This window comes from Natrix helvetica, assembly GCF_964273705.1.
Source record: "Natrix helvetica genome assembly, chromosome: 1".
Lineage (NCBI taxonomy): Eukaryota > Metazoa > Chordata > Lepidosauria > Squamata > Natricidae > Natrix > Natrix helvetica.
This window is the reverse complement of record NC_138548.1, coordinates 30,842,055-30,855,120: the sequence shown is the minus strand read 5'-3', so window position 1 is coordinate 30,855,120 and position 13,066 is coordinate 30,842,055. Positions and strand designations below refer to the sequence as shown.

Below are 13,066 nucleotides of genomic sequence, written 5' to 3'. Positions count from 1 at the left end.
AGACCTTGGAAGGTCTGGTGCAGGCTGCATGTGAGTGTCCCTGCACAGGAGTATAAAATCTTTCCTGCTAAAATCCAAGTATGATTTTCAGCCCCTGAGTGGAGAGATACTCACATGGGGCATGCACTGGTCTTCCCAGAGACTTCCTCATCTAACTGAGGCACTCTTCACTCCTTACCTTATCATGCTGCGTTTCTGCTCAGAGGCTGAAAATCTTGCCTGGATTTTGGCTGCCTCTTATTTCTGGGAGCTGGCTGAAAAAGCTCCCTGCTGAAGGATTTGAGCTCTGGGATTGCTTGGATGTTGGAGCAGGCCAAAATCTAAGCAGGCACAGAGCTCAGGTCTTTCAGCAGGGAGTTCTTTGGGGGTTGGCTAAAAGAGCTTTCTGCTGAAATCCAAGCAGGCATAGAGTGGAACTCTTTTGACAGGGAGTTCTTTCAGCCACCCTCCAGAGACAAGAAGGAATCCTCTCAGCAAATGGCAGCAGCGTGAACATTCCCAGCTAGCTTCCCCATTGACCCCATTGACTTGATAAGAGGCTGCCAAGCACCCAGATTGTGATCATGTGACTGGTGTGTGTGTGCATGCAAAGTTTTGCACCCTTTCCAAGACCGTCATTAATTCAAACCGTCATTAAATGAATGGTCATAAGTAGATGTATGCAATTATCTTCTGTTTGCAATATTTATTGTGAACTTAAGTCATTCCTAAGTGGATCTAACAGTACATCAAGTGCAGTGTTATTTAATTGAATGTAATACAGATAGTCCTCGACTTACGACACAGTTGAGCCCAAAAGTTCTGTTACAAAGTGAGACAGTTAAGTGAATTTTGCCCCATTTTACAAGCTTTCTTGTTACACCTATTAAGTTAGTAACATGACTGTTAAGTGAATCTGACTTCCCCATTGACTTTGCTTGTCAGACGGTTGCAAAAGGTGGTCACATGGCCCCAGGCCCCCCCAACCATCATGAATATGAACCAGTTGCCAAGCATCTCAATTTGGATCACACGACTGTGAGCGTGCACTGGTCATAAGTGTGAAAAACAGCCATAAGTCCCCTTTTTTGGTGCCGTTGTAACTTCGAACAGTCACTAAATGAACTGTTGAAAGTCAAGGATTAACTGTAATTTTCAAGCCTCGGATTTGTTACCTCAGATCCTCCAAACTTTGATTAAATATAAGATGACCTGCACCCTGAAGCAGCATTCCCCATCTTGGCTGGGGGATTCTGGGGGATGAAGTCCGCACATCGTAATGTTGCCAAGGTTGAGAAACACTGATGTAAGCCATGCCCATGTCTAGTTGGGAGGGGGGCTTGTGTGAAGTACAGTTAAACTGTTCAGTTGTTTTGTTCACAGGGCTTCACTTAAGGATTTTTTATATACTATTAATTCTTTCAGGTTGGCAGATCAACAGAGAGCCCCATAGATTTTGTTGTAACAGATACGATTTCCGGAAGCCAAAACAGCGATGAAACTCAGATCACCCAAAGTACTATTTCCAGGTTTGCATGCCGCATTGTCTGTGACCGGAATGCACCATATACAGCCAGAATATTTGCTGCAGGATTTGACTCTTCCAAAAACATATTCCTTGGGGTGAGCATACCAAGTTTTTACATAAGTCAGGACATGACCTCTATATCATATGATGAAGGGCTGCTTCAGATAATAGCTTCTCTCAGAGCGATGGCTGTTTTTTGCAAATCTACCCATTTAATAAAAATAGGAACAAAGAGTTCTGAAAATAGTCATACTTTTATATATGTATTTATATACCACATTTACCACATTGGTGACTCACAAGATAAAACCAGCAATAACAATGAAAAATAAAACCAATGGTGGAAATAGAGAAATCTGCCCTTCAAAAGGCATCTGGCATCAGCCCCCAAACACCTCCAGAAAAACTGTGTTTTAAGAAGCTTCCAGAGTTTGGGCTTAAAAGCAGAGAGTTGGGCAGGTGATGAAAGCAGTGCAACTGGGCCTTGAAATCCCAAAAATGAGGGGCAACCAGTTGCTTTTCCCAGCATGATCAAAATGGTTGTGCTGATTTCAGAGAGATGTGGACATGAAAATAACACAGCAACAAGCCATAGAAAGCTTTGTAGATTAAAGCCAGTAATTTAAGTGGCACTTGAAAGCTGATAGGAAGCCATTGCAGGCTTCCAAAACAGATACAATCTCTGTCCAATAGCAAGCACCCATGAGCACGAGGGTCACTGCATTTTGCCATCAGTTGAACCTTCTGGATGGTCTTTAAACGCAACCCATGCAGAATGTCCTAGAATGCTTAATCGACTTATCCAATATTGAGGACTTAAACTACCAGCAATTCTCCAGAACTTCAGATAGAAATAGATAGTTTGCTAGGTTGGCTGGTTGTTTGTTTGCTTTCTCTGGTTTTTGGCTGTGTTTATGCTGCTCCCATCACTGCCAACTGCCACCCATGAGCACCTTAAATATGTTTAGTTTGTATGTAGAGTTAAAAACCAAAGCAGTCAATTATATAATAAGATCATTTACCAAAAGTATTGGTACAAAGGAGGAGCATTTTTATTTTTGTAAAAAAAAATGAAGCAAGCAATGAGAGCTAAGTTTGACTCACTAATGCAAACAGTACTTGCCTGAAAGTTTTGCTTTGAAAGAATTTGTCCATTCTTTCTCTGAAAACACTATTTGGTTCTCTTTTTTAATTGCTATGTATCTCAAAATAGACTTCATCTTCTCCTCTTCCTCTTCCTACTAATCCCAGATAATTAGTTCCAATTGCATATTATTTGTTGACTAATGTTATTTCTGCATCTCTCATAATAAATGTTAAAGCAGTTTACAGATGAAGCCAAAAAAAGGCTGCTGTATATGATATATTGGAAAGCCCGTAATTAAGACAACCATATTTTCTATTTGAAATGGATAAAGGAAACTTGTTAGCAAAAATAGTACTAGTTATACAGCATTTAGTCCAAATTATTGATAATCTATTTTTGATTCCAAGCTATATTCTTGTTCTTCTATTTATCCTTTGATATGTAGTTGCTAATACTTGGCTGTATTAGGCACTTGGTAATTCAAGTATGGAAAGCCTGAATAATTTATTTTTTATTTCTTGTTGTGGCATTTTGTCTAGGAAAAAGCAGCAAAATGGAAGAATCCAGATGGACACATGGATGGATTAACAACTAATGGCGTTCTAGTCATGCATCCTAAAGGAGGGTTCACTGAAGAATCGAAACCTGGTGTTTGGAGAGAAATTTCAGTCTGCGGTGATGTATATACTCTACGGGAAACAAGATCTGCTCAACAAAGAGGAAAGCTAGTAAGTTAATGATGAAAAACTTGACTTAAAATTATTTCTAGCCCTTAAAGAACAATAAAGTGTTTTTAGTTAAACAAACAGTAACGTTTGTTCAAAAGAATCTTATTGAACAAGACAACATAAAAACTCTGCAGCGGTAAATAGGAATGCAAAAAACATAAATCCATCTGAAAACCCTTACAATAGAACCATTTTACTTCCCGAATGAGAAGCCGCACAGGGATTTGTGGGAAAAGAAGTCCAGCTAGATACACTGTTTAGTAATACCTTGAGCCTGCCTAACCTACTGGATCTGGTGAAATGGGTGGGGACCATAAGAGTTGAGAAATCCTACAAATTACATTACCTTGGGCCTTGTGGATGATAACTAGCACTCTGAGTTGCACCCAGAGGCAGACTGGAAACCATTGCAGCTTACATAAAGATACACTTAGAATCGTTCTTGGACCAGGAGGTACTGCATAAAGTCACTCATGCAGCTGGACTGTTGCAGTGTGCTATATAGATGGGCTGCCCTTGAAGACTATGGGGTAACCACATTTGGCCCAGATTGTAGAGTTGTGAAGGGATATGGGTATACCTTGAAACATTCTAGGTTCACTTCTGCTCCACAAGCTATACTGGCTGCTAATTGGCAAAAAGGTGGAATTCAAAGTGTTCCTCATCATCTACAGCCACTCCTCATTTAAGTGACGGAGTTCCATTCCAACGACCAAGTTAAATCATATGGTCATTAGGTCGTTGGAATGGAACTCTGTCACTTAAATGACTGAGATAAATCTATGGAGATTCCCAGTCATCCAGGTCATGGTTGAAAAAGCACCTTAAGGACTAATTATTAGACTCGGGTAATGGGGGCAGCTTATAAATCAGATGGACTGATATTGGGATGTGTATTGGCTAGGAAATTCCAGTAGAATGAACTCACAGTTCTTAAAAATGCAGAAGTTAGGAAAAACTCTGTTAAATAATAAAAACACAATTGCCCATTGCTCTAGCTCTTCCGTACAATATTTATTGTACAGATGTCATTGTCTGAGTGAGAAGGCTGGATGGCTTATCATAATATAAGACGTTAAAGTGGAGAATGAAAGTTTCATTACTTCCAGAAGTGTGGGGGAACATTGCGACAGGAATCATTTTCAATTTGTTGTTCTTTTCTGCCTGGCGTTTTAGGTGGAAAATGAAACCAACATCCTACAAGATGGTTCTCTCATTGATCTATGTGGGGCCACACTCTTGTGGAGAACAGCAGATGGCTTATTTCACACACCAACTCAGAAACACATAGAGGCTCTACGACAAGAAATCAATGCTGCAAGGCCCCAGTGCCCCGTGGGACTGAACACACTGGCTTTTCCTAGCATTAACCGTAAAGAAGTGGTAGAAGAAAAACAACCGTGGGCTTACCTCAGCTGTGGCCATGTCCATGGTTATCATAACTGGGGGCACCGCAGTGATACAGAAGCCAATGAGCGTGAATGTCCCATGTGCAGAACTGTTGGTCCATATGTTCCTCTTTGGCTTGGGTGTGAGGCAGGCTTTTATGTTGATGCTGGTCCACCAACTTATGCTTTCACCCCTTGTGGGCATGTGTGCTCAGAAAAATCTGCCAAATACTGGTCTCAGATCCCATTGCCACATGGTACTCACGCATTCCATGCTGCCTGCCCTTTCTGTGCTACCCAACTGACTGGAGATCAGAACTGCATCAAACTTATTTTTCAGGGTCCAATTGACTGATAATGCCATTTTACAGATGACCATTATACAGCTCACTTTGTTAACAATTTACTGTGAAGATAAAGAATTGCCACTAACTCTAGATTTTACCTTTTTTAAAAATAAGATTGTTATTAATGAGGGCTTTGGGGTGGGATTAGCAGCTGGGATGTGAAGTTATTTTGATATCTGGAACCAAACAGTTATCGGTGGCATTGCATGCGGTACAGCAGCATGCTCATGATGACATCTTTTTTTGGGGTTAAGCTGTAGTATATTTGTAAGATTTGTAAGATTAGAAGAAAAATACCAGTGTCTTAAATGATTTTTTTAATATTGGATTTTTTAACAGAAATGTTTTCTTCTACACTTTGAATGACAAGCCTTTAAAACACATATTTTTTCAATCTAAAAGAAGCATACAGAATGTAATTTGTCCTCTCTTTTTAATTTGCAATATAGTTAACTTGAATAATTCATTCTCAAAGAGGATGTATCAAATGTTTGAGTAAAACTAGGTGAATATTCACTTAATACATTGAACATAGAGTGAAATAAAAGGTTGGCTTTATCAACATAGCACAAAATAATATGAGATTCTGCAGTGTTCTCTAATATAGTTGTCCAAGAGACATAGTTACTTGAAAGTTGGTTGTGGGTGACTTTCTGTGTTATTTTTCTTTTCTTCAAATAAAAGTTGCTCTGTTAAACAATGCTCGTAAAACCAATAGGGAAAGTTTGAGGAACAGGTTATTTGCTCCAACCTTAAGTTTAAGACAGTGTATGCAAAATGAGCATTTCTTTCTTTGCTTCTGACTCTTCTGAGCCAACTCTGTTACCTATCGGTAGCAGGGACTGTACTATCATTCTACCCTGTATTTTACTAAATTAATACAGGATAGAATGGTCCTGTAAGGATTAGTATTAGGTCACTTATCAGAGTAGGACAAGAACCATATTTCTTTTTCCATAGTATCCATGGCTCTTATCATGCGCTAATAATCTTTCCATGCATGTTCTTCCTGGCTTGGATGGTTCTGCTTAGGTCTGATTCTTTTATGGTGCTCTTGCAGCACCACGGGCTGAAGCAAAGTGGTTCTCCCACCAGTGTAGTGATGCTAAATTTGATCTCATTTATATTCAGTGGCCGTAAATCACAATGTATAACAAGTCTTTTTCAGTTTTGCATCTGGTGTCATTTGTACTTTTCATGCATATCTACCTATTTGTACCATCTTAACAGTTTTGCCTCTTTCTAATTCTGCCTTTTGGCTTTACTTGTATTAACTTGCCCTTGCATGTCTGAGACCTGTGAGCAAAAGAAAATGTAGCAATTTATTTTTTCAGTAGTTTCACTTTCTACAGTAGTGGGAAGTTTTGGATAATTTTTTGTAGAACATACACAAACTCCCCTTGAGCTTATAATCAGTTTGATGCCCTCTTCAGTCTTAACCAACTGCAGAAAATTCTGCATAATTCACATGTTTAAATTCTTGTTAATCACTTTGAAATAATAATTTAAAATAGGTGGTTTTGTAGCACCTGCTTCTTTTATGTTTCCCATAATGTGCAAATCTTTTCTAATAATACTATTGACTTGTTAATGTTTGGTTTGCTATTTTTCTTTTCTTCCTTTTATTAACCTAATTTAGAAGTTGCATCTAAAAAAAACCCCTTTAAATGTTTAGGATCAATTCATGTCAAGTAACTTGAAATTCTTGATTTAGTATGGGAGGAATGGTGGATAGGAAACGGGACAAATTACTGCTCATCTTGAGAATTATTTTACATGTACTTTATTGTTGTTTTGTTATAGAAATTCCATGTTTGTTTTGTTTTTGTTTTATACTTACATAAAGTATATAGCATATTTTATATAGCGTATACTACGCTATCAAATTTATTCAATTTTTCATATTGCCATGAAAAAATTAGTCCCTATCAGAGAGAAATTAATTTCATATCTTGAAGTAAATCCTGCATTTTGAATTATCTGTTAAAATGCAGAACAATTCATTGGTTTACTTTGTCCTTGGTTAAGTATAGAAGTTATATGATTTTAATATATTAGCATACATATATACACACACACACACTTGAATTGGCCTGTTCATAGTTAAAACATAATACTTTATAGTCAGTTAACCTTTTAAACACTTCACATGTCCATGCCCATTGACATGTTTGTTTTTATTTGCTGGTTTTCAATACACTTTTCCTGTATAAAAAGTTCAGTAATTTTAATTAGAAATAATTTGTCTGAAAGGATTTTACTTATTGCAGTATATTGCATCAAGTATCACATTGTAGCTTGCCTAGCCCATGTGATAGATTGGGAGAGCCAGTTATTTTCAAAACATTTCGTCTTAGTCAGTGCCTTCTAAACAAGATAGCACTTTGTTCTGAGTTCCTGATAAAACATGTAACTCAAATCTTGCTTAGCTCTTATCTTTTAATACAGATACTTTAGTGCTTTTAATGACTTCTTGTTAATTGGTGAAATGCTATAAAATCAGTTAAACCATTCTCGTTACTTTAAAATGTGAAAAAAGAAACATGGTTGCCATGTTTGACAGTTTCATATACAAGGTTATATGGACATCCTATGCTCTACTATTTGCTCAAGCAATGAAAGTTGTTCCATATATATATATATTTCTTTTTAATAGGTCATATAAGCCCACTCATTCTGCAGTTCTGAATCCTTTTGTAATCTGAGCAGCATATATAGAAACAGTTCCATATTTCCTCATACAGGAAGGGGGTCTGAATCCCATTTTTCCTTATACATTACAGAATTTGATTTGGCTCCTCTTTCTGTTTCGGAGGGCTATTGGCTATATGAAAAATTCCCTATACAATTTGCCAGTACGCTTTATTAAAAGAGCATTCTCAGTCTCTTCCTCTGTTAAGCTTTTGGAATTTTTAAAACTATTTTGGATATTATTCTCCTGAATTCTGTCAGCAATAATATTTTCTACAGATTAAGATTTTTGAAGCACTCTCTTTGTCAGTGTTGTCTGAATAGAATTTAAAACTCTTGCTATACAAACTTACTTCAAAGTGTGCTTTATGTCTTATTTTAAATTTTGTTTATTGGCTCACATATTATAAAACTTACTCATTCCTCATATAGGAAAACATTTTTTTGCTTATAATAAGCCTGTAACCTACATGTTCATGTTCTTCCTCTGAAACGTAGTTCTTGTTTAGTAATCCTTTGATTCTTTCCAATCTAAACCATCCAATGATGGTTCTTCAGTGCCTCAGGCTTGCCAGACACAACTAGAAGATATTTATTTTGGATTCCAGGTTGAAGGGGTGAAAGGGAGCATTGAAAATTGTGTGCATTTGTAAGAACAAGCCAACTCCATTGAAAAGCAAGCCACTGAGTGGCTTTTTTGCATGTTTTAAGTGACTGTCTCATTTCATGTTGAACTTTTCCCCAAAGAGCTATGAATTTGTTAGTGTACTCTTTCAATCAGTCATTTGCAATCTATATTTGACTTAAATGGACATATTGTATCACATGCTTCACCTAACTCTATGGGTTTATAGGGCTCATCTGAAAGTGGTAACACAGACTACATTGCACAAAACTCTAAACTAAAATGTGGTTGGGTACTTTATAATTTGATGTGTCATGCAAACTCAACCAGCATTATGCTCCTCAAAATTTTCTGTGCACCCTTTTGAATGTTTGCAGTGGTGCTTGCTATCACCAACCTTCTTTTTCTGTAATTTCTTAATGTCAGATTGAGAAATCTTGACTCATTCCTTGGTGATGAAGTAGTTTAGAAATGTATTGGTACTTTTTAAAAAAAAGATAAGCACGAGTCTGATCTTTGTTCCAAAATATGTTTGGGGAAGTTGAAATATCTTTTGTTTTAATACGTGCGTGATGTCGACACCCCACCCAATTGGACACAGATTCAAAGTATATACAGGAACTGGCCAAAATTGCTTGAGATATCCGAAATTTATCTATGTGATGGATTCCAATGGGTTTTCTCTAAAATAAAACTTACAAATTTGTATATTTTGAAATAAAATTGGAGCCTTTAACCTTAAAAAAGATTATTTAACCTGATACTTCTAGATGTGTTGGGGCTCTAACCTCAAGGATACTCAGTTCTTGAGGTTACAAAGATTTTTGGAAATGTAGTTCTGCTACAACTGAAGGATGCCAGGTTGAGGAAAAACTGCCCTATAAAATGAATTTGAAGCATGTGCAAATTTTCTCTTCCCTGCTTTTTCCAATAAATACCTTGAAAAATATTTATTTAAAAGTCAGTGCAAGTCAGGCTAACCTGTGTTGGGAGATCCACTAATGTCTGTATAAAATATTAATTGATCACCTTGTAAGTCTCTCTGGACAATTCCTCCTCTTATACTGTAGTCAGTGAGGAAATGTTTTTGTGTTATTTGTGTTAACTTCTCTGCTCTAGAACCCAATAATTATTTATTTCATTGCTGATGTATTTTGTTCTTTATGAACAGCAGACTTTCTGAAGTCTTAGTTGTCTCTGCAATTTGAATTTCAGGAAAAGGTATGCTATATTTTTCTGAAACTTCATAAGGTGTTAATAATTTCTGTCTGTCAAAAAATTGCTAATACAAAATACATTTGAACAGGTTGACCTGTGCAAATAAGTTAAAATACATGGTTGCCCTCCCTTTTGTTAAGTAAATAAGAACATTTTATTATATGCATATATAGTTATCATTAACATGGGTCATTAAACAATGCCAGTTTAGAAACTGCAAAACCTCAGATTTTTTTAATGCCATTGAAACAATTCATTGTTCCATAACAGCAATAATTGTTTGTCAGCTGATGGATTTGCCTATGTGTTTTGCACTAAAAGCAATGTGGTTATCCATTTTTACTACACTAATTCATTACTGTCTAAATGACTTCAGATATTCGAGCTGTATATCCATTTTCTTGTTTATGCTTATATCTTCTTATAGTTTCCAAGCAATGGCACAGGAACAGTTAATAATTTCTATAAAGAGATTATGAATGTTAAGCCATTCAGTTCCCTCTGATGGACTGTTCCATGGAGATTGCTTCAAGCAAATTCAGATGTTTCCCTCCAGTACTTGTGCTTTTACAGATCTGAATCTGATTGGAGAAATTGATAGTTGTTCATCTAATTTAGCATTCATTCCAAAAATTATATTAAAAAAAGACTTAAGTTAATCTTATGGTCAAATATCTCTGAAACATTGAAATAGGATAGTAGCTTCCTTTCATTTAAAAAATCTTAAATAGTCCTAAATTGTTCTTAAGGTGATGTTTTTAATTAGTTGGAAAGCTGTTGTTCTTTAATAAAACAACCTAGATTGTTGAGATATCTTAAACAAAAAAATATCTTTGCTTCATTGAGAGGCATCTTGTAGTTTTAGTGAGTACATCTAGTAAGCACAGAAGCAAGAGCTAGAGGACATAAAAGGAGGCAGTGCATGGTATGTAGGATATGTGAGACATCTGGGTATCAAAGTATTGTAATTGTTATTGGCATTATGTTATTTTAATAGCAATCAGTATGGCTGGTAAGTGATCAGAATGAATTCCTGCCCAGAGTCAAGGTGAAAATATGAGTCATGAAAGATCGCATCAACAGCTGGGATAATTACCAAGAAGCTGTTAGAGGAAAAAATATTTTTCACTAGTTCCCTTCCATGTGAATATCAGTAGTCGATAAGACTTATTTTAAATGCAGTCTTATTTATAGTAGTTTTGACATACATTTCTGGATGTCTTTTTCAAACTCCCGGTGTTAAAAATACTTTGAGTAGGAGTTTCATGGATTGAATTGGGGCTTGTATTACAAAATGGTGACTTACTAATTAATTTTAAAATAGTTTAAGAACCTGAAAATGGGCACGTAACAGATCACACCAAAATCAGGTCTGCATCAAACTTCAGATACGTGTGAAATAGAAAATATGTTGTTTAAACTTTTTCATTGTTCTGGATTTTGGATGAAACAACACTCTAGAAGGAATCCATAAAGATCCAGGAGTGATATGGGATGAGTAGGGTAAGCCCCCCCCCTTTCTGGTTGCTCTGGATGTCATACTCCAATCGCCTGCCTGCCTCCAATCTCCCTCCTCCTCTTCCACAAACTAATGTGTGGAACAGCATTGTTTTGTTCTACACATAGTCCAAAGATTATAAAACATGCATGGTTCACTTAGAATATTGGCTACTCAACACAGTTGTTCCATGCATGGTGCAGTTTGCACATTCCTACAGAAAATCCATTCTATGCAGGAAACCATTATAGTAACCCTAGAGTCTTAAATGATTCTAAGTCATATATCTTTAAATGATTCGGAATAGGCAAAATGTATGTATATTATTGGTTTATTCCATAAAATTGAAGACAAATTTGTGTTAGACATATTAGGTACCTGTATAAGTGATACTTTAGATTTGGAGACACTTTTATACATTATTTAATGTTGAATTTATCTGATTACAAGTGTCCTGATAACCGTCTTCACCTAGAAATAACTACTGAAAGCCACCAGTCTGCACACTAGAGTGGGTATTGATTGGTTTGGGTGTTAGCCAGGCTTTGGGGCATTCTGTCCTATGAAAACAGTGTTCCCTGGAATCTTGATAGGAATCTGGGCCTCTTTTAAATGGTATTTTCAGCTCACTATTATCTGTTACTAGATAATGCTTTAATCAGTCCACATCTATAGTAGAGAGGGATAATGCAAGTTGTAGCTCAGCCACATTTTCCACCTCTGCCCTAAAATATATTCAAGATTGCCTAGTTAGAAATTGGGGTGATACCTGTAATGATGAGCAAGCAATCATTTGGCATCTTACTAAAAAAAAAAACACCTCTCAGAAATACATGCAGGGGAGTCTCAGCTTCATAGGAACAGCATATTGAAAATATTATCTTAGCTGTTGATCAGACTTGGTAAAACAAATATGCAAGAAACTCATCCTGGTAAAACAAGCTGTTCAAATAATTATCCAACTTAATTTTTTAATGTAACACCTTTTCCCTATGTTAGGTAATTCATTACCAAATAAGACTAAATTGTAAGGAACATATAGAACTCATTAATCAAAACCATTCCTAGAGATCTTATTTTGGAAAATCCACTTGAAAGATGGAAATGGCAATATTGACTTTAGAGTGTTACCAGCTGTTAATGTTCTGAATTATATTTGTGAAATTGGCCTTTTGTACAACAGTGTGAATGAATATTAACATAATTTAACTATTGTATGTTTTGGAAATACAAGCCATTTTACAGGAGGGGGAAAATAAAATAGTATTCCAGTATTATCTCTTGACTCCTTTTTTATTCTTCATATTTCAAAACTGTTACAAGAATCCAATGTTTAGTTTGTGAATTAAAGTCAGCATTGCTCTTTAAGGCTATCAAATAAATGGTTATTATAACTCTTGGTGCATGGAGATTTGAATCTTAGCAGTTTTGTTGGTCCTTTCGCCATTAAGAATTCTGGAAAGGAATATATTAATGGTGGAAGTTCTCATGTATGAGATTTCAAGATAAAAACAGCGCAGCAGTGAAATTTACCATAAAAGCTGTTAGTAATAGATGTATATAGGTATGTTAAAATCAAGCAGCAGAATTTTTTTACATCTTACTACAACTGTGCCTTCTCACCTGAGAATTTTCTCCAATTGCCATAACAAGATTAAACAGGACATTCAGAATGTTTATTGCATATAGTTTTGCATGTACTTTCGTATACTTGAAGTGAAAATTCATTATGTTGTTCAGGACAAAAATATTTAATGTGACTGTTCTTAAGAATACAAGCCAGGTGATTTAAGACTTAACAAAAGCCAGATTTTTGTGGTGTTTTACAAAATTACAGTTGTGAGTGGGGAAAAAAAGTCTTATGCCGAATGTAATGTTACACAAGAAAAATAATAAAAAGTAATAAACAATTTAAAAAGCAAGAAATAAACAAGAAAATAAATATTACTTACACCAAGAGTAATCACTATATATACC

General features: G+C 36.0%; 1 protein-coding gene across 3 annotated transcripts in view; it reads left to right on the top strand.

Moving 5' to 3' along the window:
* Window positions 1-12,366, top strand: part of PELI2 (pellino E3 ubiquitin protein ligase family member 2) — a 61,590-nt gene extending 49,224 nt beyond the window's left edge. For all 3 annotated transcript variants that reach the window (XM_081939715.1, XM_081939714.1, XM_081939713.1), the window contains 3 exons: window positions 1,405-1,602; window positions 3,134-3,322; window positions 4,499-12,366. In XM_081939715.1, coding sequence (XP_081795841.1) covers window positions 1,405-1,602; window positions 3,134-3,322; window positions 4,499-5,065 — 954 coding nt within the window. In that variant the 3' untranslated portion in view covers window positions 5,066-12,366. The remainder of the gene's footprint in view (window positions 1-1,404; window positions 1,603-3,133; window positions 3,323-4,498) is intronic.
* The last annotated feature ends 700 nt before the right edge of the window (window positions 12,367-13,066 follow it).